The sequence below is a fragment of the Bos javanicus genome, chromosome 14 (assembly GCF_032452875.1).
Source record: "Bos javanicus breed banteng chromosome 14, ARS-OSU_banteng_1.0, whole genome shotgun sequence".
Taxonomy (NCBI): domain Eukaryota; kingdom Metazoa; phylum Chordata; class Mammalia; order Artiodactyla; family Bovidae; genus Bos; species Bos javanicus.
In genome coordinates, this window is record NC_083881.1 from 247,844 (window position 1) to 274,750 (window position 26,907).

At 51.2% G+C, this 26,907-nt stretch overlaps 2 protein-coding genes across 5 annotated transcripts in view; one reads left to right on the plus strand and one right to left on the minus strand.

Moving 5' to 3' along the window:
* Positions 1-4,233: 4,233 nt before the first annotated feature.
* On the minus strand, positions 4,234-6,303 carry COMMD5 (COMM domain containing 5). 4 transcript variants are annotated; one of them, XM_061438290.1, is made up of 3 exons: positions 6,195-6,300; positions 5,704-5,928; positions 4,234-5,300 (listed from the first exon to the last, which is right to left on the minus strand). In XM_061438290.1, exon 3 carries the CDS (start codon positions 5,081-5,083, stop codon positions 4,409-4,411), a length of 675 nt encoding a protein of 224 aa, XP_061294274.1. In that variant the 5' UTR covers positions 5,084-5,300; positions 5,704-5,928; positions 6,195-6,300; the 3' UTR covers positions 4,234-4,408. The 4 variants fall into 4 exon arrangements, with proteins under 4 accessions (XP_061294274.1, XP_061294273.1, XP_061294275.1 ...); XM_061438289.1 differs by lacking the exon at positions 5,704-5,928 and having other exon boundaries at positions 4,234-5,135; positions 6,195-6,303; XM_061438291.1 differs by lacking the exon at positions 5,704-5,928 and having other exon boundaries at positions 6,195-6,296.
* Positions 6,304-15,855: 9,552 nt separating this feature from the next.
* ARHGAP39 (Rho GTPase activating protein 39) overlaps positions 15,856-26,907 on the plus strand; it is a 59,513-nt gene continuing 48,461 nt past the window's right edge. The window contains exon 1 of the mRNA XM_061438087.1: positions 15,856-15,977. Within this exon, the coding sequence (XP_061294071.1) occupies positions 15,948-15,977 (30 nt within the window). The 5' untranslated portion in view covers positions 15,856-15,947. The remainder of the gene's footprint in view (positions 15,978-26,907) is intronic.

Consider the following 26,907-nt stretch of genomic DNA (forward strand, 5'->3'; position numbering starts at 1 on the left):
AGCAAGCAGAGCTCTGCACCCCCAGTTAGCAGCCTGGACCCCTCAAGGGTGGAGATGACAGTACGTATAGACATGGAGCCTCAGAGGGGCCCAGACCCACTGAGTCTGCTGACCCTCCAGGGCCTGGGGAGGGGATGAGCAAGGTGGACACACCCACGTGGCTGGCTGGGAGACAGGGGGCTACTCCGGCCGGGAGCACGGCAACAAAGGCCTCTGTGGCCTGGCAGGCAAAAGGGTGTGCAAACCCTAGTCCTGAGGCGCGGAGCTCCGAGCCTCGGTCAGAAAAGCACCCCTGCCTGCTAGATCAGCCAAGAGGATGAGGTGGGCTTCAGTTGAGAGCTCTTGTCCTCCTCCAGGGTCCCTCAGGAAGGGACCCTATGTGTGTTCCTGCCAAGTATGTGCCTTAAAATCACAGAATCGTAGCCATAGGGCCCTTCTGTGGCAGCGGAGCTAAGAGCTGGGGCACCTGGGCTGGGCTTGGACTCCAGTCCTCGTTCCTGGTTGCACCAGTGAACTTTGCTATGCTAACCTGCAAAACAGACACGCCGCAGCCTGTGGACGTCTGCCCTGAGCGCGTGTCCTCACCCTGGGGCTAGCGGCCTCGGGGGACGGGAGCCAGCACGGAGCGCCTCACGCCACCAGGGTCACATGCCCGAGAAGCCAGCGGATGTGCAGGCAGGAAGGGAAGGCTGGCAGAGAACCGCCCACCAGTTCCCCCATCAGCTGTGTGTCACTGGGTAACACTCAACCCTCTGCGCTTCGTCACCATGTCGGTGCCTTTGAGTTAACGGTCTAACATGAGCCTGGTGGAGCGCCTGCACTTGGTTCCTTCCACCTGTTCCTTCTCCCCACTCGGCTGCGTCGTCGGGGCCTGGCCTGTAGGGGGCGCGCAAGGACGTGCTTTGGGAAGTTAGGTACTGTCCGAATCTTTGGGACTCAGGATTGCAGCCCGCCAGGCTCTTCTGTCTACCTTGGCATTCATTGCTCGAGGCGAGAATACTGGAATGGGTAGCCATTCCATCCCGACCCAGGGATGGAACCCCTGTCTTCTGCATTGCAGGTGGATTCTTTACCAAAATGGTCGCTTTTTTTTTTTTTTTAAACAACACTATGCTAAGTAAAACGCCAACACAAAAGGCTACACAAGGTATGATTCAATGTAGAAATTGGTCACGTTCTGCCTTCTCTGTTCCTACCTCTAAACAGTCTTAATACATAAAATCCATTTACCACTTACTATTGATCAGTGATTAAAACAATTTTGTTGAAATACAGCTGATTTACAACGTTGTGCTAATTTCTGCTGTACAGCAGTGATTCAGTTATACATACACATTTTCCATGATTTATCATGGTCAGGGCTGGTCAAGGGCTCTGCACACTGCTGCCCTAAAGGCACCCAGGAGAGGCCCGTGCTCCCCCTTCCCCACCACTCTCCCACTCAATTGTTGAAGCCCAAACCCCCTGCTGAGCAGGTGATTAAGGTTGGATGAGGTCATAAACACAGGGCCCTGATCCCACAGGACTGGTGCCCTCTTAAGAGGAGGAGAGAGCGCTCTCTCTCACACACACACACTCACACACTGTCACATACTCACACACACATATTGAATATAGTTCCCTGTGCTGTACAGGAGGACCTTATTGTTTTTCCATCCTGTACATAATAGTTTGCATCTGCTAATCCCAGACTCCCAACCCTTCCCTCCTCCGCCTCCTCCCCCTTGGCATCCACAATTGTGTTCTGTGTCCGTGTTTTGTAGATGTGTTCATGTGATATTTTAGATTCCACATGTAAGTGATATCATATGTCTTTCTCTGACTTCACTCAGTATAATAATCTCCAGTTGCATAACATCACTGTGATTTTTAATTGTGGGAAAAAAGGAAACATAGAAGTTGCTCTGCTCTGAATGTTTGTGTCAAATGACCTAATGCCAAATGTGAGGAGGGGGGCCTTTGGGTGTGCTCGGGTCATGAGGGTTGAGCCCCCCCCTTTTTTTGGAGTCCCCTCATGTGTCCTCTCTCCACACGAGGACAGCGATGTCTGCAGCCAGGACCACGGCTCCCTGACCCTGCCGGCCCCAACCTCGGCCGTCCGCCCTCCACACTGTGAGAAATCAACATCTGCTGTTTTAGGAGCTGCCCAGTCTCTGGTGCTCTGTCTGCGAAGCCCAAGAGAAACTCAGCATGCCCACTGAAGGGATGCACGCTCTGCAGCCGGTAGACAGACCATCACGTTCAGGGAGAGTTAAATGAACAGAGCTGCGTTAACACACAGGCACAGCACAGAGAATAAGTTCAAATCTGGTCAAGACGGTTTCTCCACGGCTGTCTATGGGCAAAGGAGCTTTCTGGTTCTTTTTAGTTTTGTTTGTTTTTTAGGATTTTCCAAACATATCATAATAAGTACATATTCCTGACACATGCCTGACGGTTGAGGAAGAAGTCACAGCAAAGACAGCCTCCATCACTGGTTGAGGCAGACGTGGTGCTCAGCTTCCAGTGCAGGTCCTTGTGGGCAGGCCTAGGCAGCAGCGAGGATGGCCCAGTCCAGCTCCTGTCCTCAGGGAAGAAGGGCCCAGGATGCTGGCTGATACTGCAGACACGGGGAGTCCGAAGCCCTCGGCTGAGCCAGGACTGAGCCCCACGTGGGCCGTGGCTCAGGAAACCCCAGCTCTGAGTGCAGCCCCCAGGGCACCTTCTCTTCTCTGTCCCTTTGGCCCAACTTGCTGGGACCCTCGCTCAGGGAAAGGCCTAATTAATCAAGACCATGGGAGCATTCTGGAAACAGCACAGAGGAAACACTGCTGCCCTTGATGGGTTCTGGCACAGAGTGGGGACAGGAAAGGGGTGCTAGGGAAGGCTAGGGGCTTCCAACAGACATGGCAGGATGCTAGGTGGGCACCCAAACCCAATCACTATTTTTCAGAGGAAGCTCCTGCCTGATGCTTGGGCCCATTAATCCTACCAGGCTGTGACCTGGTTTCCTGGTAGAGCAAACCACAGAGGCGGGGACACTGCCAGGCCCCCTACCTGGGGTGCAGTTATGCCGAAGGGGACAGGGCTGGTCAAGGGCTCTGCACACTGCTGCCCTAAAGGCACCCAGGAGAGGCCCCTGCTCCCCGCTCCCCACCACTCTCCCACTCAATTGTTGAAGCCCAAACCCCTTCTGAGCCTGCATTTAAAAATGCGGCCTTCAGGGAGGTGATTAAGGTTGGATGAGGTCATAAACACAGGGCCCTGATCCCACAGGACTGGTGCCCTCTTAAGAGGAGGACAGTGCTCTCTCTCTCTCTCACACACACACACACACACACACACACACACACACACGCTCACACACTCTGTCACATATTCACACACACATGCATACACATGCACAGAGGGAAGTCCAAAGGTCGGGGGAGAGGCCTCACCAGGACCTGACGATGCTGACACGCTGACCCCAGCCTCCAGAACTGCGAGCAAGTCATTTCTGTTGTTCAAGCCACTTAGTCTATGGCGGTCTGAGCTGCCTGAGCCACCCAGCCGCAAGACACCCCGCTCCCCTCTCCGCCTCCACCACCAACTCCAGACTCCTCACCCCCATCCTGCAGCCTGCCCTTTGCAGTCAACACAGTATCCGGTGTGATCCTCTAACACGACTATCTCATCACACGCATTTCACTCAGAGTTGAGCCGAGTTCCCAGAGAGGCCCTCGGCCTGCCCCTATGCCTCCACTCATCTCCTCCCACTTGGCCGCAACCCCGCGCCCCCAGGCTTTCCCTCTGAGCAGTGTTCCTGCTTCCTCTTGGCTAAAGAACCACGTCCTCAGGAGACCCGCCCCAAGACCTGATTTAAAGTGCAGCCCAGCTCTCCCACCGCCCTGCCTCCCATGTCCGGAGGCTGCTGCACCTCCTGCAGCACCTACCCTCTCCAGGGCTACACTGCTTGTTTTTATTACACATTCCTCCCCACACCCCCTCCACTAGAATGCACTTTAAGGTCAGGGATTTAAGATGGGGAATGAAATGTGCACCCTGAAATACAGGGTTCCCAAGAGCAAAGGAGCAACAGCTCGGATGCTGCACAGGACAGGCTGAATAGCCTGTGTCCTCACAAAGGCCTTGGCCTGAACCTCAGACTACACGTGGGCCCACCAGCGCAGTGGGTGCCCTTACCTGGCAGCAAAACCGACCGACCACTGTGCAGAGGGCGCATGCAGTTTGATGCCTACCCAGGAGGACGTATTTTTTTTTTACAGTTGCTTTACTTCCAAAAACAGGGAAAGACACAGCTGTCTACTTCACTTAGAGAAAGACATGGTTACACTCCCTCCCTGGAGTGCCTTCTCAGAAGGGCAGGCTTCGCTCCGGAGAGCCCATCTGAGACAGCCGCCTGGGCGACTGGAGGCACTGGCGAGGCTCAGTCCTGCAGCTTGCGCTCGCACCTCTTCTCCAGGTCGGCCATCTCCTTCAGGACCAGGGCCACAGCAAACCGCAGCTCCTGGAATTTGGCCGTGGGAACCTCAAAGCGGAGGGCAGACCCATCCGAGAGCTTCAGGTGCATCAGGACGCTTGGCTGCAGGGAGCGGGCCAGGGCGCTGGTGGAGATGGCCACGTCCACCCTCCACCGAAAGTCGGCGATGTGGGGCAGCCATGCCCCCTGCTGCCTGGCCACAGAGTCAAGGAGAGGCCGCTGGCTACCAAACACCACGCTGGCCAAGTCCACAACCAGGTCTTGGGGGATGCAAAGCTCCTGGAGCTGGTTCTTGAAGGTGTCGGGCTTCAGGCTGGCCGGGGGCAGCCGGAGAGCCTGCTGGAGCAGGGTGTGTGTGCCAGCTATCAGGGCACCCAGCTGTTCCTCAGGCAGGTTGGCGCCAGCCCTGAGGTGCTGCACAGCCTCCCGGCAGTCTTCTCCCTGCAGACTGCTGACCACCAGCTTCAGCAATTTTCTGAACGTGGCCCTGTCCAAGTCCCCCAGAAGCTGGGGCATTGCTGCCACCTCAGGGGGCAACTGGGCCCCCAGGAAACTCACGCAGTCACTGTGACTGTCACCAGGGCGATGCAGGTGTGCAGCGGCAGGACCCACAGCAGACATCGATGCTTCCTGCTCTTTGACAGGCAGCCTAGTAGGTCTCAGCCCAGCCGGCCTGGAAGAGGTGCGAGAGAAGCCCAGTGACCCCCACACCCTTTGGGCCAGTGAATGAGGACTGACAGGGTCTCCACTCCCAGATGCTGATGGTATGAACCACTGATGACAGCCAGTGTGACAGGAGGTGCCCTGGAATCACGTGGCAGAAAGCCCTCTCTAGTCCCTGCAAAAGGGGAGGCAGAAAGCAGCTGAAAATGGAGATGAGGTGAGGAGGAGAAAAGGAAGAGAACCAGGAAAAGGAGAGCACACATGAGTTCTTCAAATAAACATCGAGTTAAAGAATGAAAGAGAAGCGAGGTCCAGAGAACACAAGGACACAACAGCCACTGCCACTGCAGACTCTGAGGCCATTTATCTACTCTGCCTCCGGGCCTCGCATGGCTCTACCATCAACACGGAAATCAGGCGCAAACAATCACTCAAGCCGAAGATCAGAACCCAGGCTCGTACACTCAGAAATCCCTGCTGTTTTCGGGACCAGATGGCGCCTCTCAGGCAGGAGGGGCTAAGGCGCACGCGGCAGCAGAGGTGGGGGCAGTATCTAGAGAAAAGGGCTGAGAGGTTACCTGAAGGCCGGCACGACGCCCCACCCCTGGTCCTGCAGAAGCACCCCGCGCACCGCAGCCGCGCCGACTGCAGAGCAGAGCCGTCCTCAGCAAGGCGGCCCGCGAGGAAAGGGGGACTCTCCAGTCTTCCTCGCACCCCGCTCTCCGGGAAGGCCGAGCGCCCCTCACCCTAGTCGTCAGCGACCAGCCACTGCCGGAACTCCGGGTTTTCCTTCAGGGTCTGGCCTGTGCCGGGACAACCGTCCACTGCCCCGCTGCCGGCCGCTCGGGCTCCGCTCCCAGGAGGCCGGTGCGCTGCCTCCAGGCTCGGAGAAAGGAGCGCCCGAGGCGGCCTCCAAGCTTCGCCGGAGCCACCGCCCCACCAGCGGTCAGCGACCTTCGGCCCCGCCCCGAACTGCCATATCGGCTTCCTGACTCCCGGGCGCTCGCCGTTCCGCGGGCAAGGCAGACCTCTTCCACCCAGCAGCCCGCTCCCCGCGCCTCCTCCGCACCTTACGCCTGGTCCTGAGCCCGGAGCAGCACCGCAAGTAGCCGGAAGCAGGGCCTGGTTCCCAGAACCGACTGAGAGGCGACGCTCGCCACGCCCTACGCCTCTCCACGGGCCGCTCTAGGGCTGCTGGAGGACTGCTCTCGGTGCTCCGCGGTCGGAGGGGCGAGGCCCAGGCGCCGCGTCCGCGGAAACCTCTGCGGATTCCGCGGCCACCTCTGCGGATTCCGCGGCCACCTCTGCGGATTCCGCGGCCACCTCTGCGGATTCCGCGGCCAGCTCTGCGGTTTCCGCGGCGGCTGTGGACCGAAGAGACGCGGTCGGCTCTGGGGTGTGGGGGCGCTGGAGGGGCTGAGTGCAGACTCTGGGCCGCGAGGCTCGCCTGCACAAAAATGTGAGCGAGTTTCGCCTCTCAGTTGTTCACTTTGAATGGGTAAATTGACGGGGTGTGCATTTATCTCCATGGAGTAATATTTTAGAAGTCAATGAGGGACGTTCCTTGACGTTCAGGTGGTTAGGACCTCGGCGCTTTCACTGCCGTGGTTCAGGTTCAGGACTCTGCAAGTCCCGGCTCCCCTCGCCCCGCAAAGTCAGTGAAAAACAAGGCAGACAAGTCCACAAAATGAGCAAGGGGGTTGAATAGATTATCTCAAAGAAGAACAATATAAAATGCTGATGAGCACCTGAAGAGATGTTGGGCTTTGCTGGCCATTAAGGAAATGCAAGTGGAAGCCACAAAGTTGCCATTTCACACCATCAGTGTGGATACAGTCAGACAAATCACGTGTTGAATGTGCCCCACCCCTCAACTCTTATGTAGAAACCCTAATCCCAGTGTGACCCTATTTGGAAATTGGACCTTTGGGGAAGTATTTAGGTTAGGATGGGATTAGTGTCCTGCAGACTTAAAAAAAAAAAAAAAATTACACAATGTGAGAGTTGTGAGTTAAATTTTATTGGGGGCAAAATGAGGAGTACAGCCTGGGAGAGAGCATCTCAGATAGCTCTGAGAAATTGCTCCAAAGAGGAAAGGAGAAGGTCAATATATTTGTGATTTTGGTGAAGGGGGAGTATATGTGACAAAGCACATATTTGTTGCAGAAGGTTTCTGCTAGTCACAAGGAGCAGTAGTGACTTGTGAACCATGAAGGATTTTAGTGCTTTCCTAGATATGAGGAGATACAAGAATTGGGCTCATGAAATCATCTTCTGAAAATATCTACTTGAAGACTTGTTCTGCCAGTTTTTCCCAGAGCACAGAGAGCGTCATTTCTGCTCTCCACTCTCAGCTCTTTTCAAAGGGTGTTGAAAATCAGCAGCTCTGGTAGCACATGATTTAATCCTTGAAGAGGTAGATGAAAAGTCCAATTTGTAGTTGACAACCCTTTAAGAAGAGACAGAGTGGTGACTAGCCCTGTCAACTCTGAGGACACAACCAAAAAGCTGCCCTTTTCCAGAGGATCTTCCTGAGTCAGGGATCGAACCCGCGTCTCCTGCATCTTCTGCACTGACAGGTGGTACTTTACCACATGGAGAAGGAAATGGCAACCCACTCCAGTACTCTTGCCAGGAAAATCCCATGGATGGACGGAGGAGCCTGGTAGGCTACAGTCCATGGGGTCGCAGAGAGTTGGACACGACTGAGCAACTTCACTTTCTTTCACTTTCACTTCACCACTAGCGCCACCTGGGTAGTCCTGAATGGGGCATGTTCAAGCCTTATTCTCCACCATGGTCTGGCTCACCTCCCCTACCAAACCACAGGTAGAGTCTGCAGATGGGAGTTATGGTCTTGGTTGGAGCCCTAGTGTTTGCATTTGTAAAATGAAAGTTTATTTATTTATTTTTTATCTCAAAGGGATATAGAGTTCAGCCAAGGAGGGTACCTGAGGAGCTAGCAAGGCAGGAACTTTCAAGTGGTCCTAATTTTTTTTTTTTTTGGTCCTAGTTTTGAAAATTGAAATGAATGATGCCAGGTTTACTGGGACAAGAATGTCAGTAGGAAAATTCACAGTTAAGCACCAAGGAGAGAGGGAGCACCCCCAGGGCTGAAAAAGAGGAGAGAAATAGAAACCAAAGCTTCAAACTTGGAAATGATGCTGTGGCAGCTCTGGGGCCTTGGCCAACATGGAAACGACAGATTAGGCCCGAGTGACTCCAGAATAGTGGTGGCAACTGAGTCTCCTCCAGCGCTGGAACTCCAGAGGGCTCTTATCTTCTGTGTAAAGATGAATGAGAAAACATTCCATTTCCTTGCACAGAGATGCTGGGCATCTCCATGAACAAAGGAGATGGAGCTGGGAGTGCAGGCAGGCCAAGGTAACTAGAGTTCAAAGAGAGCAGAAGAAACTACTAATACTGCAAACTGAAGTAAGCATTCACAAACAAGCATTTGGAGATACCGAAAACTTAAAAAAAATCATATCTTTCAAAACTAAAAATGAAAATGCACCCCCTCAAAAAAAAAGAAAAAAAAGGAAGAAATGCAATGAATGATCAAATGAAGGAAGGGAACTTTTTAAAAACTTATTTTCAAGCCATATATCCAACCTACTTCCAGATGGTTCAGGATAAAACAAGAAATATAAATGTGGAAAGAGTTAAAAATTGATTAACCTGAATGAAGGTTATCTGGGAGTTCTCTGCATTATTGCAACTTACCTGTAAATTTTAAATTATTTCAAAATAAAAAGGAATCTCTCTGTCAATGCAGGGAACATGAGTTAAATCCCTAGTCAGAGAAGATGCCACATGCCTCGGAGCAACTAAGCCGGTGTACCACAACTACAGAGCCTGTGATCTGGAACCCACAATCTGAAAAAAGAGAAGCCACTGCAACAAGAAGCTACCACTCATTGCAACTAAAGAAAGCCCATGTGCAGCAATGAAGACCCAGTGCAGCCAAAAAAAAAGAAAAATCTATATGATTCAAAAGCAAGAAATATGGATTCGCAGAAGATAGCTATACAAATACCATAATACCTGCTTCTGTTCCCATACTTATGAAATAAATTCCATGGAGTCAGGAGAAACAAATAAATAAATTGTATCTCAATAATGCTGTTAAAAAAAATTTTTTTTAAGTCAGGCTGTCTTATTTTCCAGACACAAAATCAAAGGATGTCTGAAGGCTGTTTAACATCTCAGCAGCCAGCCTTCTGCAGAGGAGGAATAAGAGTGGGTGTGGGTGCCACCAGTCACCTCTAAACTTCCTAGAACCAATGGAGCTGAGCCCCTGGCCCTGTCAGAGGACTGCAGGGTGACTTGGGCCAAGCTTCTCAATTCTGTGCTCAGCGTCTCCACCTGGAAGACAGAATGATGACAGTGCCTACAGAAAAGGAACAATTAAGCCAAGCCTAGTATGCAGAGGAGCGTTTTGTGTGATGCAATATTCAAGAAAATTAGAGATACCAAGGGAACATTTCATGCAAAGATGGGCACAATGAAGGACAGAAATGATATGGACCTAACAGAAGCAGATATTAAGAAGAGGTGGCAAGAATACACAAAATAACTATACAAAAAATGTTTTAATGACACCGATAACCATAATGGAGTGATCACTCACCTAGAGCCAGACATCCTCGCGTGCGAAGTCAAGTGCGCCTTAGGAAGCATCAGTAGGAACAAAGCTAGTGGAGATGATGGAATTCTGGCTGAGCTATATTAAATCCTAAAAGATGATGCTGTGAAAGTACTACACTAAATATGCCAGCAAATTTGGAAAACTCAGCAGTGGCCACAGTACTGGAAAAGGTCAATTTTCATTCCAATCCCAAAGAGAGGCAAAGCCAAAGAATGTTCAAACTACTGCACAATTGCACTCATCTCACACGCTAGCAAAGTAATGCTCAAAATTCTCCAAGCGAGGCTTCAACAGTACGTGAACCGAGAACTTCCAGATGTTCAAGCTGGATTTAGAAAGGAAGCAGAGATCAAACTGCCAACATCTGTTGGATCATAGAAAAAACAAGAGAATTCCAGAAAAACATTTACTTCTGCTTCATTGACTATGCGAAAACCTTTGACTGTGTGGATCACAACAAACTGTGGAACATTCTTAAAGAGATGGGAGTACCAGACCACCTTACCTGCCTCCTGAGAAATCTGTATGCAGGTCAAGAAGCAGCCATTAGAACCAGACATGGGACAGCGGACTGGTTCAAAATTGGGAAAGGAGTACGTCAAGGCTGTATATTGTCACCCTGCTTATTTAGCTTATATGTAGAGTACATCATGCAAAATGCCAGGCTAGATGAATCACAAGCTGGAATCAAGATTGCTGGGAGAAATATCGATAACCTCAGATACCCAGATGACACCACCCTTATGGCAGAAAGCAAAGAGCAACTAAAGAGTCTCTTGATGAAGGTGAAGGAGGAGAGTGAAAAAACTGGCTTAAACCTCAACATTCAGATAACTAAGATTATGGCATCTGATCCCATCACTTCATGGCAAATAGATGGGGAAACAATGGAAATAGTGACAGACTTTATTTTCTTGGATTCCAAAATCACTGCAGATGGTGACTGCAGCTCTGAAATTAAGAGACACTTGCTCCTTGGGAAAAAATCTATGACCAACTTAGACAGCATATTAAAAAGCAGAGACATTACTTTGCCAACAAAGGTCTGTCTAGTCAAAGCTATGGTTTTCCAGTAGTCATGTATTGATGTGAGAATCGGACCATAAAGAAGGCTGAGCACCGAAGAATTGATGCTTTTGAACTGTGGTGTTGGAGAAGACTCTTGAGAGTCCCTTGGACTGCAAGGAGATCCAACCAGACAAGTGTAAAGGAAATCAGTCCTGAATATTCATTGGAAGGACTGATGCTGAAGCTGAAATTCCAATACTTTGGCCACCTGATGTGAAGAACTGACTCATTGGAAAATACCCTGATGCTGAGAAAGATTGAAGGCAGGAGGAGAAGGGGACAACAAAGGATGAGATGGTTGGATGGCATCACCAACTCAATGGACATGAGTTTGAGTAAACTCCGGGAGTTGGTGACAGACAGGGAGGCCTGGTGTGCTACAGTCCATGGGGTCTCAAAGAGTTGGACACGACTGAGCAACTGAACTGAATTGAACTGAACTTACCGTCTCCAAGGTCATAAAGATTCACCTCTCTATATTTTTTTTCTATTAGTATTTTGGTTTTACTTTCTTTTACTTTTCATATTTATGTAGATAATCTGTTGGGAATCCAATTTTATACATATTGGATGTGGGTCCAGCTTCCTCTTTCTTCATATAGTTCCTCAAGAAAGAATATATTTTTAAAAATAATATATTAAATAATCAATCTTTCCCCATTAGTTTTTATACATTAGTGAGATTCTGATTCTTTTTTTCTGTCCCATCTGCCTATTTGTGTTCCCTATCAAGTACCACTATTTTGGAGTAGCTCCTAACATCTGGTAGAGTACCTGCCTGCTGAATGTCCTCCTTCAAAGCTGAACTAGCAGGAACTTCCCTAGTTGTCCAGTTGCTAAGACTGTTCGGTCCCAATGCAGAGGGCCTGGGTTCGATCCCTGGTCAGGGAACTAGATCCCACCTGCTGCAACTAAATAAATAAATTAAAAAAATAAAAAACTGAACTAGCTATTTGTAGACCTTTATTCTTCCACGTGTATTTTTAAAATATGTTTTTCATAGTACTCAAAAAAATCTTACTAGAATTTAGATTTTTAATATTTTGTGTTTTTAGACCACTTTAGTGAGGATTGACATCTTTACAGTTTTATGCCATCTGGTCCATGAACATAGTATGTTTCTCCATTTATTTAGGCTTTCTCTTAAGGTACTTTGATATAGTATTTAAGTGTCATCTGTAAGATTTTTATATTTTTTTAATTTGCTTAATTTCCACATGGTTTATAGCTTCTGTTGGTGAAGTGAAGGGCATTTCACTTTCCATCATATTTTCCAGTTGGTGGTTTCTCAACTGTAGAGAACCATGTCGGGTTTTGTGAGCAGATCTTATTGAACTTACTGATTCTGATACTTTGTTGTCTGTATATTTTCTGTGTAGAATTTGATATTATCTTCAATTTTTGATACTTCAGGTTATTCTCTTCTAATCTTTAGGCTCTTTTCTTTTATTGTTGCGTTGGCTGAGCACACCCGCCTACCCCCAAACCCCCAACATTAGTTAGCAGCTTTTCTTTTTTTGGCTCAGAGGTTAAAGCATCTGCCTGCAATGCAGGAGACCTGGGTTCAATCCCTGGGTCAGGAAGATCCCCTGGAGAAGGAAATGGCAAGCCACTCCAGTATTCTTGCCTGAAGAATCCCATGGACCAAGGAGCCTGGTGGGCTCTAGTCCATAGGGTCACACAGAGTCAGACATGACTTAGCACAGCACCAATATTCTATATTGTGTGTGTGTGTGTGTATATATCACATCTTCTTTATCCATTCATCCCAAATTAATAGTGTGGGATTAACCGATTCTACTATATATAACATAGGAAAACTATTATATATAAAATAGGTAAACAACAACGACCTACTGTATAGCATAAGGAACTATACTCAATATCTTGTAATAACCTATAATGAAAAAAAATCTGCAAAAATTCGTATAACGGAATCATTTTGCTATACAATTGAAACTAACATAACATTGTAATTTTTTTAAGGCTTAAAATATATTTTAATAAGTTCATGTTGCAATATTTCATTTCTCAGAAAAACTTCAAAGGTATTAGGGACAAATCAAACATGGTACACCAATAAAAAATGCACAGCATAACTACCCAAGATAGGCAAAGCTAAGAGCTACCGTCTGACATTCAGCATACAGCAACCCTGTTCTCAAGATTGTACTAGGCCTATCAAGAAAAGCTGTGAATGGCAACATCACAGACACAAAAGGGCCATTTCTGGGTTGTCCTTACCCAAGAAAAAGATGGAGGCAAGTTTAACACAAGATTTTTTAAAGATACACTAAATGAAAATCCCGAAGAGAAAATGTCTTCCTTGGGACATGAAAGGGTAATATATGGGACATAACAGAACCGTATGTATGTTGTCTGTGACCTCTGTGGACACGTGCCTGAATTCCCACCAGGGAGTGATTGGAACAGTGGGGCCAAGGTCACTGGGGGATGTTTGGTTTTTGTGGTATATGTGGCAGGATCTCTGGGGTGAGACAGTGCAGTAAGTCGTATCCAACTCTTGCGACCCCATGGACTGTAGCCTGCCAGGCTCCTCTGTCTATGGGATTCTCCAGGCAAGAATACTGGAGTGGGTTGCCATTTCCTTCTCCAACACTGTAAATTAACTATACTTCAATAAAACAAAATAATACGGTGATGAAAGTGAAAGTGTTAGTTGCTCAGTCGTGTCAGACTCTTTGCAATCCCATGGACTGTAGTCCACCCGGCTCCTTTGTCCATGGAACTCTAGGCAAGAATACTGGAGCGGGTTGCCATGCCTTCTCCAAGAGATCTTCCCAACCCAGGGATCAAACCTGGGTCTCCCACATTGCAGGCAGATCCTTTACCATCTGAGCCACCAGGGAAGCCGCAATATGCTGATGAGGTGCAGGCAAGTCTTTGTGAAGAATGGTCATCTGGGGACCTGAGGACCTGGCAGGAAGAAATGAAGTCAAAAGAGGTGTTCTGTTTTTAAATATTTATTTTTATTTATTTGGCTGTGCCCGGTCTTAGTTGCAACATGCAGAATCTTTTATTTTTATTGCCATATGTGGAATCTTTGCTTTTAGCTTGTGACCTCTTACTCATGGAATGGGATATCTTGGTTGCAGCATGAGGGGTCTAGTTCCCCAACCAGGGATCAAACCTGGGCCCTCTGCTTTGGTAGTGCAGTCTTAGTCACTGGACCACCAGGGAAGTTATGGCTTCTGTGTTTATAATGAGAAATATCAGAGTGTCTTTGTATACACATCCAAATAATATTAATAAAACACAGAGAGACAAACAGATGATGCAGGAGAGGAGACAGCTGAATAAAATCTTTGAGAATGGAAGAGGGAGTAGATTCCAGTTCATCAGAGGAGGGCCTGCCTTGTCTGGGAGCAGGGAAACACTGCCTGCCCATTTTCAGGAGGGAAGGTGAAGGGCAGGGATGGATATGGGCAGGGCTTTGGGTTTGGTGCTAAGAAAAGGGTTTTTTCGTATCTGGGAGGCTCAACTGTGCTTAGTTCCTCAGTCGTATCCAGCTCTTTATGACCACACGGGCCATAGCCCACCAGGCTCCACTATTGTTGCAATTTCCTTCTTCAGGGGATTTTCCTGACCTAGGGATGGAACCTGAGTCTCCTGCATTGCAGGTGAATTCTTTACCATCTGAGCCAGCAGGGAGGCTCTACTAGAGAGGCCTAAGAAATACCTATGTTCACTTTGGAGGGTGGGAGACTTACCCTCTGTAGGAAAATCACAGGATTGCCAAGGAGGTATAGTGCTCCATCTGAGTTTAAAGTGAAGCTAGCCAGCTTAGTTATGTGGTTTCTGCAGTACTTGTCATGGAGAACGGTGGGGTTCATCCAGACTGGGCTTTCTCAGGTGTACACGATGGAGGGGAGCTAGAGACAAGGGAGTAGAGACCACTGTCCTGTCCACGGGAGTTCAGTATGAGGATGGGCCAAAAGGGAAGCCAGAGTGGTGACACAGTCAGGGATCAGGGAGCCAGGAGGCAGAGAACTACTGCAGCAGAGCACTGAGGGAGTGAACTGTAGGCGGGAGGTGGGACTGAACTGAGAGCTCTCGAGCTTGAGCTTTCAGCCTTTGTAGTTCCCTGGTGTTGAGGGATCCAGACTGTGACCACAGAGTGATGTGGGCTTCTGTGTTTTGCTGTGAGAGTTTCAGGCTGGTTAGATTCTATCCGTACCAACATGGAAGTTAAATACTACAACTTCTGGAAATTAATATTGTCTATGTAATAACCATTTTTTAAAAGCCTGAAGAACAGGCTAAACGCAGGTTAGAAAACGCTAAAGAGAATAATGGTGAAACCGAACTGAGCAATTACGAGGTTAAGATGACAGAGCAAACAGAGAAAATCTTAGGGACATGGAGGACACAGGCCATCCAGTTTATCTGACGGACACATAGGGAGGTCCCATAGGATGGAAGAGCCGATATTTTAGAGACAATGGTCGGTAACTTTTCAGAATCGAGGGAAAGTGAAATCTTTCCTGGGAAGGTAAAATTAGACCAAATCCACACTGACACGTAAGAAATGTCAACTGCACCGTACAGAATGGTATCGGAAGAATCTCATGGGCGACCCCACAGGCAAGATCGGCGGCGGTGCAGACGGCGGGGCGGAGGGGGCGCTTCGGCGTCACTTGGCCAGCGGCCGTCCCTCTGCGCCCGCCGCACCCTGGGGTACCCGCACCTGGGACACCCTCGTCCGCCCGCCACAGCTCCGGACCCCAGCGAACCTCACCGGGGCCGCACCCCCCGCCTTGGGGGCGGGGGCAGCGCGAGTGTACGCCCACGTCCCGGCAGGCCGTGCGCGCCCCCGCCGGACCCCGGCTCCCGAGGTGCCGCGCGCGGCGCACGCGCCAGAGCCCCACGGCGGCGCCCCCTGGCGGGCAGGGCCGCGCGGCGCGGGGGCGGGGCCGGAGGCGGGGGGTTGCGCTGGTGACGGGAGGACGCGCGGCCGCGGCGGACGGGGCGGCGGACGGGTCCCGCGGCGGCGGCGGAGGAGGCGCGCGCCGAGCGGGCGGCGGCGGCGGCGGCAGCGCTGCGAGCGGCTCCCGCGCGGCGGGCGAGCCGGGATGAGGGGTTATGGCGGCGCGGCCCGCGCGCAGCCTGCGGGTGAGAGCGCGGGCGGTGGGCGGCGCGGGCCGGGAAGATGGCGGAGAGGCCGGCGCTGCGGCCCCCGCCCCGCCTCTCGGAGGCCCCCAGCCCGGCCCGTGGGGATTCTAGTCCGCGCAGCCCCAGGGGTGGGCGGGCTGCAGCCGGCGGGGCCCGGGGCCGGGCGGGGCCCGGGGCCACGGTGCGAGTGGGTGTGGGGTCAGGCCTGGGGGTGCGGGCGGGTGAGGGTCCCCGGCTCGGAGCTGTGAGCGTGCCCGGCCGAGGGTGGGCGTGAGTGGAGTGCGGAGACTTAGCGCGGGGCGTCGGCGCGGTTTCGGGGCGCTGCGGAGCCAGGGAGTCAGGACGCGCGTGGCCGGGTGCCGGCCGTGGCCGCCGGCCCCGCCGATCGGGCCTCTGGAGCGGAGCGGGCAGGGGCGTCCCCGCCTTACCCGCCGGGTCGCCCTCCCGGAACTGGAATTTGCTCAATTGCCCGCGGGTTGCGGGATTGGTGTGGGTGGAGGCGGTGTTCAGTGCGAGGGCCCAGATCGAGGCAGGCTCCGCGCATCTTGGGGGTCAGGACGTCTTTTATTTTAAAACGTGCAGCTGGCTGCGAGGCCGTGGCAACTGTGGGTGTGTTACATGCTGCTCCCACCAGCAGCTGCTGTGGGCGCTGCGCAGCCTTCAGCAGCTGAAATGCGGCGCCCCTCCACCCGCTTCGGTGTCGTAGGGTTTAAGCAAACCTCCTGTGACCTTTGCAGAAACCTACAGTTGCAAGGCTTCGTTTTCCTCCCCTACTGCAGACAATAGGAGATTTGTCTTTGAGGCCAGCGAGGGGAATTGAACCCTGCACATCCTGGGTGCCTCTGTAAAACAGCAGGTGGTTCCCGGTCAGCGGCTCCCCTTTCACAGTGAGCAAGGTGTGTTTCTCCTCGCTGGGGGAGGGGAAGGAGATTTGATAGCTGTGACTGTAAAGCAAGGAGACTCGTTCCGTAAAGCAGTTTGGCGTGGACTCAGTGACCTGAGCCCTGGCTGGGGAATGAGCAGGGCCTGGGTCTCCCTGCCCACACTTTGTCTAGTCAGCTGTCTTGCCCAGAGGCTGGAGAACAGAGGGGAGAAGAGGGCGGGTTCTGGAGCCAGACTGCCTGCCTTTGAGTGGCAACTCTTCTGTTTCCTGGCTTTGTACTCTGCCTCTGCTTACTCATCTGCAAAATGGGTGGTTGTGGGACTCCGTGAATTCATCGTGCCTGGCACTGTGTCCCTCTTGAGAAAAGTCAGGAGCTATTTATTATGGCTGCCAAGATCTGGTTTTCAGGACGCACCTGCTGGGTCAGCTGTTTTGTCTTAGTTTAACACAAACTCGAGGTCTGTGGCTTTTTTTTTCTTACACAAGCTGGGGAGAAGCATATTTGGAGAAGCAGGTCTTCATAAAGGTAAACAAGGAACAAATCCCACATGCTTAGATTATCATATAGAACTGTTAAAAAAATCTTTTTAGAAGAGAAAAGCTTCTGATCTAGAATCCTGCAGTACTTATTGCCCTAGGAGGTAGGTAGGATTGTTGCTAACAGAAATGAGATGCCGAGCAGTTCTTGGGTAGTTCTCTTCTTGAGTTAAACTACCAGAGCCATTGTTATACTTTCCAGTGTTAACACTTGTGACAGAAAAGATACTTTATTAACCAACTCTAAGTAACAGTGAGGGCATAGGCACCAGAAAGCAAAGACTTGGCACTACCAGTGCAGTGATGTTCTGTCTTGCTCAGTGTTGGCAGGGGTAACTTAACTTGCTTCAGAACAAAGTGGAAAAATTTGTCATGTTTCCCAAGGAGATGGTTCTCCTTCCCAGATCCTAGACTCACTCTGATCACTTCATCTCGTCCCCTTTGTCTCTGTCACACTGAGACGAGGGGAAACCCCCACTTTAAGTAGAGTCTTCTGGCATTTGTGGAGTTTAAGGTTGAGAACATTTGATTTTCGGAACAAATGGTAATGAAACAGCTTCTGTGAGCAAATTTTAAAATATCTAAAGATAGATTTAGAAACGTCCATCCTGCCTTCTCTCCCGTGTGTGTGCTGAATGGGCTGCCCTCCAGCAGTGGTAACAGTGAACACGGTGTCTTATGAAGCTTCTCCCTGGTTCTTTGGTGCTTTTGAGAAAAATATCCGTATACTATGTTCTCAGTGAAATGCCTAGTTTTAGTAGTAAGTGCCTTTGCTGTGCTTGTTCACTGATCCCTGTGGCCATTTGTTGTGGGTCTTATACGTTCCCTCTTAAAGTTAGCTCTGTGGGTGTCCTGTCTGAGAAGCACAGCCTGGGGGTGCAGAGCCCTAGGCCTGCCAGAGCTGAACTGGACGGGTCTGCCCCCAGCCCTCTTCTGATACTTCTTGCTCCTCTGGTGAAGTCTGCACCTTCAGCTGTTGGCTCTGCCTCCTGCCTCCTGCACCTGCCCCTCTGTGCCTTCTGCCAGCCCCTGGGCCTGCCCTTGATGTTATCTGGCAGCTCTGGCCTGCTCCTGGGGTCGCTTCAGACCCTCCCTGCCATCCTGCAGCCACACAGTTCCACCCTGTGGAGAAGAACCTCCCCCCTGCAGCCCTGGCTCACTTCTGCTTCTGCTGTGCTCCTGTCTGCACCTTCCTACTCTGCTCCAGATGAGGGTCTGTAAGCTGCAGCCACTGCCAGCCCGCTGCCTGTCTTTGTAAATAAAGTTTTATTGCGGCACAGCCACACTGGTTTATTTTTACATCATCTATGGCTTCTTTGGCAGAATTGACTAGTTGGACCAGAGACTTTATGGCCCACAATGCCTGAACTGTTTACTTTCTGGCCCATTTCCAGAAAGTTTGCTCTAGAAGTTCAGAGGGAAAAGGCTTGCAGGGGCTGCAGTGTGAGGGAAGGCTTCAAGGAAGAGGTGGTCTTTGAGCTGCACCTCCCTCATAGCAGCTGCGTGGGGGCCAGGGGTGAGGACTTTTCAGCAGCACAGAGAGGGTGTGTCAGGTTTTGGAGCAAAGGCGAGAAAGTGAGTTATGTGCAGTTTGAGGGGTAGAAGGTTATGTGAGAAGAGGAAATAATAACGTGAAGATGTCTGAACTCAGCTGAAGGACTGTAGAGTTTAGTTCTGTGGCTATAGGAGCCACTGCAGGTCTGTGCGTAGGGGAAGTCCTGGTAAAATGGTTCAGGACGTGTGACTGGCAGTGACACATAGGATGGATTGGAGAAGGAAGAAATCAGAGACTTAAGGATTGCAGCAACAACTCAATAGAGGTTTATTTCTAGCTCACGTTTCATTTGCTTGTGGCACTTTTCTCTCAAGTCTTCATTTGCAGATTCGGGCATGCCCTTGTTTGGGACATGCTGTTCTTATGACAAGAGAGTGGTAGAAACTGTGTCTCACTGAGCTTCAGTGGAGAGCTGGCAACTCAGGTTCTGTGGCCAGAGCAGGTCACCTGGCCAAGCTTTGGTGAGGGGTCGGATGCTCTTCCCAGGGACGGAGTGGGAGGCTGCAGGATGGACAGCCCTCTTCCAGGGCGAGGGTGGGCTCACACCTGGAGACAGGCCTAGGACCCCCTGGGGAAGAAGCGAGCCTGCTCAGTGCCCTGTCTGGGTGGCAGGGCCAGCCTCACTTCATCTCTTGGCCTCCCTGCCTCCTGCTTCACTTCTGGCCTTGACCATGGGTGCCCCAGGACCGTCATCTCCAGGCTCCTGCCTTGAAGCTTGGTGCTCTTGGTCTTCGCCCAGCCACCGTCTCCTGCCCTCCACATCCTGCTCACTGTACCTCCCAGGTAGTTAATGAGCTCATACTTCCTCTGTCCAGTCCACCTGCCAAGCGGGCCTGTGCGCCGTCCTGTGCGTGCTGTGATTGTGCCTCCTGGATGGGCTGCCTCCTTCTGTCTTCCTGCAGATCTTCAGGGGATGTGTTTTGGTTCTCATCCAGGGGTGGTTGCCTCTGGAGGCATTTTTGGTTGTTCCAGCCGGGATCCGGTGCAGCTGGCAGTGTATGTGCACAGGTCAACAGGCCGTGACACCCTGGATGCTCCAGGGCAAGGAGCAGACTCAGGGCGTGTCTGCCAGTCATGCCACTGCACGGGTCTCCTTGGAGTCCGGTGCCCCGAGACCACCCTCCATGGCCTGGTGTGCCCCCACTGGCATCCTGTTCTCCGGCGACCCTGCTGAGTGCCACCAGGCCCAGCCCCGCTCTGCATTCCCTCCTCCCCTGAAACATGCAGAGCTCCTCTGGCCCCGCTGGGGCTGCCCAGGACCCGCTCTGTCCCTACACAGGCAGGCCCTACACAGCCTTCAGCCGTCCCCCTCTGCACAGGGAATCCTTGAGGGCATTCTCACTTTTGTGTCTCAGGGCTTTATGCAACAGTTCCATTGTGTCTTGGCATCGGTGGGGATGAGTGGCTTTGGGTAGGGGTCACCCAGGTGCTCTTGAGGTTGACACAGCAGTAGGCAAGATGCCTTTATTGGTTTGCTCTTTTTAACTACTTCCAGGTACCAAGATCTCTCATCTCTTGCTTTCCTAAGTGTGAATGTTTTAATTCTCTTAAATTATCTTTATTTTCACTCCCCAAAGGGTTAAACATTTTTTCAGCTTGATAGTGTATTCAGGGTGTGAAGGTACAGAGGGTGCGTGGTTAAGCTGTCTGTTGCTTCCGTTTCCTGCCCTCCAGGCCTGGTCTGGTGGAGGCACCCCCACATCTTCTCCTAGACGCTTTGTAGCTATGCGAGCAAACACGTACATGTATTACCTCCTGCTCTTTTCTTTTAAAAGTTTCTCAACTTTGCCTTTTTAACTAAATGTGTTTGGGAAGTCACTCCATGAGTGAAGCTCACTCAGTCATGTACGACTCTTTGCGACCCCATGGACTGTAGCCTACCATGCTCCTCTGTCCGTGGGATTGTCCAGGCAAGAATACTGGAGTGGGTTGCCATTTCCTTCTCCAATATCAGTACATTTTTCATTTCATTCTTTTTCATGACTGGCTGTGGGGGTGCTGTAATTTAACCAGCCACTGCTGGTGAATATTGTATTTTCACTGTATATTTCCTGTGAATATCATATTTCATTGTGACTGTAATTTAACCAGCCTCTGCTGGTGAATATCGTATTTTGTACAGTTAAAATAAGGCTGCAGGTACAGCATGGTGCAAACCTGTGGATATGGCTGTAGGGCGCATCCCTAGAAGTAACACCTCTGTCTTTAACTACTGTTTATTCTGTTAGATCAGGTTTTGCTTTTGTTTCTTTATGTCTTTAACTCTTTGGTCATTTGTTTCTTTGGTCATTTGTTTCTCCCAGTTATCCGTCTATGTTTAAGTAATATAGTATGGTTAGCCTAAATGAGCTTCTCAGTTGGAAATTGGCTCACCTTTTATGTGTTCTTATTGGTAAGAGTGACTAGGAAAACATCCACACAGAAACTTGTATACAGATGTTCACGGCAGTATCATTCACAGCCCAAGAGTCTGTCCAAAGGGGAAACAGCCCAAAAAGGGGAAAAAAGGGGGAAAGGGGGAAACAGCCCAAAAGTCCATCAATAGGTGGACAGTGTGTTCCGTCCATACAGTGGATATTGATTGGCAATAAGAAGACATGAAGTACTGATTCATGCTACAACGTGGATGAATCTTAAACATTATGCTGAGTGAAAGAAGCCAGACACAAAGATCTGGCTTTGTACGGTTCCATTGCTATGAAATAGGCAAATCCATAGAGACAGGAAGTGGGTTCAAGGTGCCAGTCCCGGGGGATAACAGCTGAGGCGTATGGGGTTTCTTTTGGAGCAGTGAAAGTATTCTGAAATTGACGTTGCTGAAGATTGTACATGTCAGAGATTGTGCTAAAATATTCCAAAAATCTGTGCTTTAAATGGGTAAATTTTAGGGTATGTGAATTATATCTCAATAAAGCTGTTAAAAATAAGAGTGACTAGGATTTTTCAGAAGGGAGCTTTCCAAGGTGGAGGCCAAGGCCTTAATGTTGACTCCATCCCGGGGTCGTGGTGAGGAGTCTGGTGGGCGGCACGATAACCCCGAGTCAGTCCCTGAGGGGCCGGCCAAGGGGACGCAGCACTGTTCGCGGCGCGGAAGCCTTAAGTTCGGCCTTGCCGCTGCCCTGAGGGATGCAGTCCATCACAGGTGAATTGGTCACATCACTTCGCAGCCAAACCTTGGCTCGTGTCTGAGGGTTGGGTTGCATCTTCTCCATCTGTCTTCCATGGCTGTTGGACTGGAGCATGACTGAATTTCAGAGGATACTGTACACTACTGAGGGTTACATGTGTATAAGGTTCTAAAAAGTTAATTTCAACACGAGGAGGCCAAGTCAGCAGAGCATGTGTCCCATCCTCTTGCAGGCTTGTGGACCCCGAGTGTGGCTGCAGTGTGAACCGTGGCCACAGGGCGCTGCCCCAGGCCTGGCACGCCTCCTCTGGCCTCCACTGCTGGGGCCTGTGTGGCTCCTTGGCTGCCCTTCTCTGTTTGTTCCTCTGTCTCTCTCAGTCCTTTCCTAACGTTCCTGCAGGCCCAGCATGAACCAGAGGCATGGGGGCTTCCTTCATGGGTTGAACTTTACAGGAGTGTCATCCCGAGATACTGCTGGTGGTTTCGTGACAGCCCCTTCAGCCACTTGCTGTGACTTCTCTAGTGGCCAGCATGTGTTCCTAGCCATTGGGATTGTGTGAAGCATGTAAAATACGAATTTCCCAGCCCGTAGACCTCATGTTGTCTGTCACCTGTCTCTGATGTGCGTTGGTTTGGCCACCCTGGATCTTCGTTGGCGCATGTGGGAGCTTTAGTTCCCTGACCAGAGGTTGAACCTGGGTCCCCGGCATTGGGAGCTCAGAATCTTTGCTACTGGGCCACTGGGGAAGTCCCTGATTGGTGTTCCTTTGTCGATGATTGCTCTAGTTATTTTATTCTCGTTAACAAATCACCCCACAGCTTAGGGGCCTAAAACAGTCTTGTATAATCACCTCTCATGGTTTCTGTGGCTTAGGAATTCAGGAGACACTCAGCATGGGATATTGTGTGACTGCATTTCAGACAGGGCTAGGGAGGGGTCATCTCCAGGCTCCCTCGTGTGCACTGGAGTCTGACTGAGGAGTAGCTGGACCCACTTGGTGGGCTCCCCGGAGTAGCACCTTGCAGCTAACTCCTTGCTGGTGGCCAGAGCATGCATCCCAAGAGCTGACAGTGGAGCTGCAGCTTCTTTTGCAGCCGGATCTCAGTGGTCGCAGTGTCACTTCTTCCCCATCACGCCCACTAGGAGGGAGTTAGGTTGCCCACCTGTGGTCCAGGAAGGTGGCTTAGGCTCTGCCCTTTTGTCTAGGCCTGGGGTCCAGGAACCTGCTGGTGTCCTTTCAGACTACTGATCTTGCTCTCTTCGGTGGTAGCTATTAGGACATTCAGTCCTTCACGCAGTGAGCCTGGCTATGGGTTTGTTTTATTTACAACAACAAAAATGTACACGCATGCACCAGGTGGTACTGTTGCTCCAGAAATCACTGTCTGGAGCTGCTCTCGCTGTGTCTTCTTCGGAGGTTCTCTTGAATTTAACGGGGATTCCAGTCCGTTGTCCCCGGCACAGTGCTTCCCTGCTTGTTTCTCAGGCATTCGGCATGAATTTCAGTCCTGTCCTCTAGTTCACTTAGCTTTTGAGTAGGTAATTCCTTTTTCCTCATGCACCAGCACTCTTAACCTGACACAATTTAAAGTTGCTTTCAGGTTGCTGTTTTGTTTATAAGGAATAACCAGAGTCTGCTTTCAGATACGTGCTGCACAGGCAGCCACGGCCCATGGGCAGGAGACCAGGCTGCTAAGAGCTGGTGTCGGAGGTCGCTTGGGGATGGTGAGCGGGGGCTCGGGCACTGGGGGGTGTGGTCAACATCCCTGGGGGTCTGCAGCAGTGAGAACGAGGACAGGTGGCAGTTATGGGGGTTTAACACATGGACAGACTGTCTCCCCCGCTCTTCCCCACACTGACACATAAGAAGGATCAGAACAAACACTCCCAACTGTGCTCCATCGAGGAGGAGGCAGAGGAACAACCCCACCCTTCCTGGTGGTCCTGTGATGCACCTCTGCAGGGGCCACGACCCCCAGGAAGTCCTGGGGCCAGGGTGAGGCTCAGTAGGAGGTGGGGCATGTTCTGGCATGAGCAAAGGCCCTGAGGTTACTGAGATTGGGTGCAGCAGGAGCAGAAATACTCCCCTCGCAGTGCGAGTGCAGCGCCTGTGGGTCAGAAGCAGGCTGGTGGGGATGGGTTTCCAGCCCAAGTCTTCTGGCTGCAGGGCTGACCTTTCCCTGACGCTGGACGCCTCTGTGCAGTCCACCTGCCAAGAGGGCCCATGCAGCCCGTGCCCCAGCAGCACGTGCCCAGGACGCTTCAGACGTGCACAGCAAGTGTGCTAGTCACTCAGCCATGTCCGACTCTTTGTGACCCCGTGGACTCATCCAGTAGGCCCCTCTGTCCATGGGGTTCTCCAGGCAGTAACACTGGAGTGGGCTGCCATTCCCTCCTCCAGGGGTCCTCCTGACCCAGGGGTCGAGCCCTGGTCTTCTGTGCAGCAGGCAGGTTCTTTCCCAACTGAGCCCCAAGGGATGCTTTTCCCAGCTGAATTTCAAATCCAACCTGAGGTTTTTTCCCTGCATGTTGTTCTGAGGAAATGTTTGATTTAGTTTTTTGACATAAGTAAAATTTTACCCCTTTAATAACCATTAACTGAAATATGTATTAGAATAAACATATGATTTATGAACTTTAAAAAATTTTATCAACGTTTAGTTGATTTACAGTGTTAATTTCTGTTGTATAGTCAAATGATTCAGCTATACGTATATATATGTATATATACTCTACGAACTTTTAAACTATCAAAACCTGAAAGATACTCTACCAAAAAATGTTAATCAGGATGATTTCCATGGGAGTATGCCTGTATTTGTAAAGTGGTTAATGTTAATAGATGATGAGGTTAGGATATTATTCTTCTCTGTATTTTGAAATAATTTCTATGTTGAAAACTAAATTTTAATTAATTAAAATTTCTAAAATCCAGCTCCTACTTTTCCCGTAAAGATAATATTTTAAAGAAAGCATATTGACTTTCAGGTGAGGGTGGCAGGTTGAACCCGTGCATACAGTTTCAGTCTCCCAAACACCTGCTGAATAGACAGGAAGGTGACACTTAACAGATCAGCTCCCACGGCCAGGGCGAGTAAAGGGAGGGAGACAAACCAGGACAGTTTGGGAGCCGGGAGGAGACCTGAGGACTCTGGGCTGTGTCCTGCGGCAGGAAAGCCTACACTAACCTTGTTGGCACCCTGGGCTCATCCGAAGGCTCCCAGGAGTGAAAGGCAGCGAGAAGAGACCACAGTGAGGAGCAGAGGACGGGAGGCTGACAGGAAGGGCCAGGGAGATTTGAGACAGACCAAATGGAATCTCTAGAAACAACCCTAACCCACTGGCTAAATGTCAGATTATAAGTAGCTGAAGAGAGGCTTTGTGAACTAGCTGAAAGGAGTTTAATGAAAACAGCACAGAGGTGACCGGATGGGAAGTGTGACACGGTGGCTGAGCCTGGGGGGCGGTGCACCCCTGAGTTGCCGCCAGGGGGTCACCTGAGCCCCGGCTGAGGCGCCTCGTGAGGGGGCAGGCGGTCCGTCCCTCTGGGTGAGTGCAGGGAGCCTGCTCCGGGGCTCTGAGCTCGGACCTGCAGGCAGTCTCTGCTCGGGCCAGCTGGGGGCCTGAGGGTGCCCTCTGCTCAGACTGTCAGTGATCCGGGGAGGTGTCAGCTCTCCCGCCACAGCCGAGTGTGGGTCTCCTTGCCCTGGTGGTGATACCTGCGTTGTCTTCCGCGTGCTGGCCCTTCGTGGTGGGGGTGTCCATCTCTGGGCACCGCTGCCTCCTCCAGGCCTGCTGTCCAGCTCTGAGCATTTGCTGCTGTTTCCCCATCATGTGTCCCAACCTTCATGAGCTCCCACAGTTGCTTCGTGCTGGATGTTACTGATGACCGCAGGGTCAGGGCCGTCGTGGACGACATCCACCTTGAGGCCAGTGTGACACAGGCTGGGTGGGAGCTTGTGTGTCCCCGACCCGCGTCACCGCTCCTGAAGTGCCGGCTCTTACTGTGGCCTTGGTGAGCCCTCCTTACTTCCTTTGTGCTGCAGCCGGGAGGGGCAGCCTGCCTGCCGCAAGCCAGGCCGTTGGGGATGGAACGGACTGGAGATGCCCTTCTGCTGTGCCCCAGCTCCTGCTCCCCTCCTCACCTTTCCCTGCTCCTCGTGACAGCGGCAGGTGTGGGGCGGGGGCTTTTAATGGCCCCACGAGGGCTCTGTTAATCACCAGTGTGACCCAACTGTGGGACAAGGGATCATCGCCCTCTCATTTGGCTCCTCCCAGGGCTGCCTGCATCAGGGGTGGCTGGATCCAGGTGCCACGTGGTCATTCACCTTTTTCCTACTGTTTATTTCTGCCTCCTTTTTTTTTTTTTTTTTGAGAAGCTTCTCCCTGTTGGGGACAAAGCACCCAGCAGCTTCAGTCCCCAAACCCAGGCTGGGACTTAAGCAGGCAGGCCATGTCCTCCCTCATGGTCCTCTAGGGCGTTGCCGCTTCAGTGCACCCGTCATGTGGGGTGGGGTGCAGGAGAGGCCTGGGCTCAGACACCTGGAAGGCCTCAGGGAAGGGGTCTGCTAGCAGAGGAGGGAGAGAAGTGTGGACAGACAGCCTGGCCCAGCTGCAGGGTGTGAGCTCAGACGCTGGCCTTTTAAAAACCAGGGTCTCATTTTCTATCCTGTGAGGTGAGGATGGACACAGCTGCTGTGTCCTGGGTGAGAGGGGAAATGTGATCATGCTTTTAGAGCTCTTGCCAAGTGTTTTCTGTATACAGTAGGTGCTCAGTAAGTGATGCAGCCAGGGCGAGGGCTGTGCCTGTTTAGATGCTGAAACTGA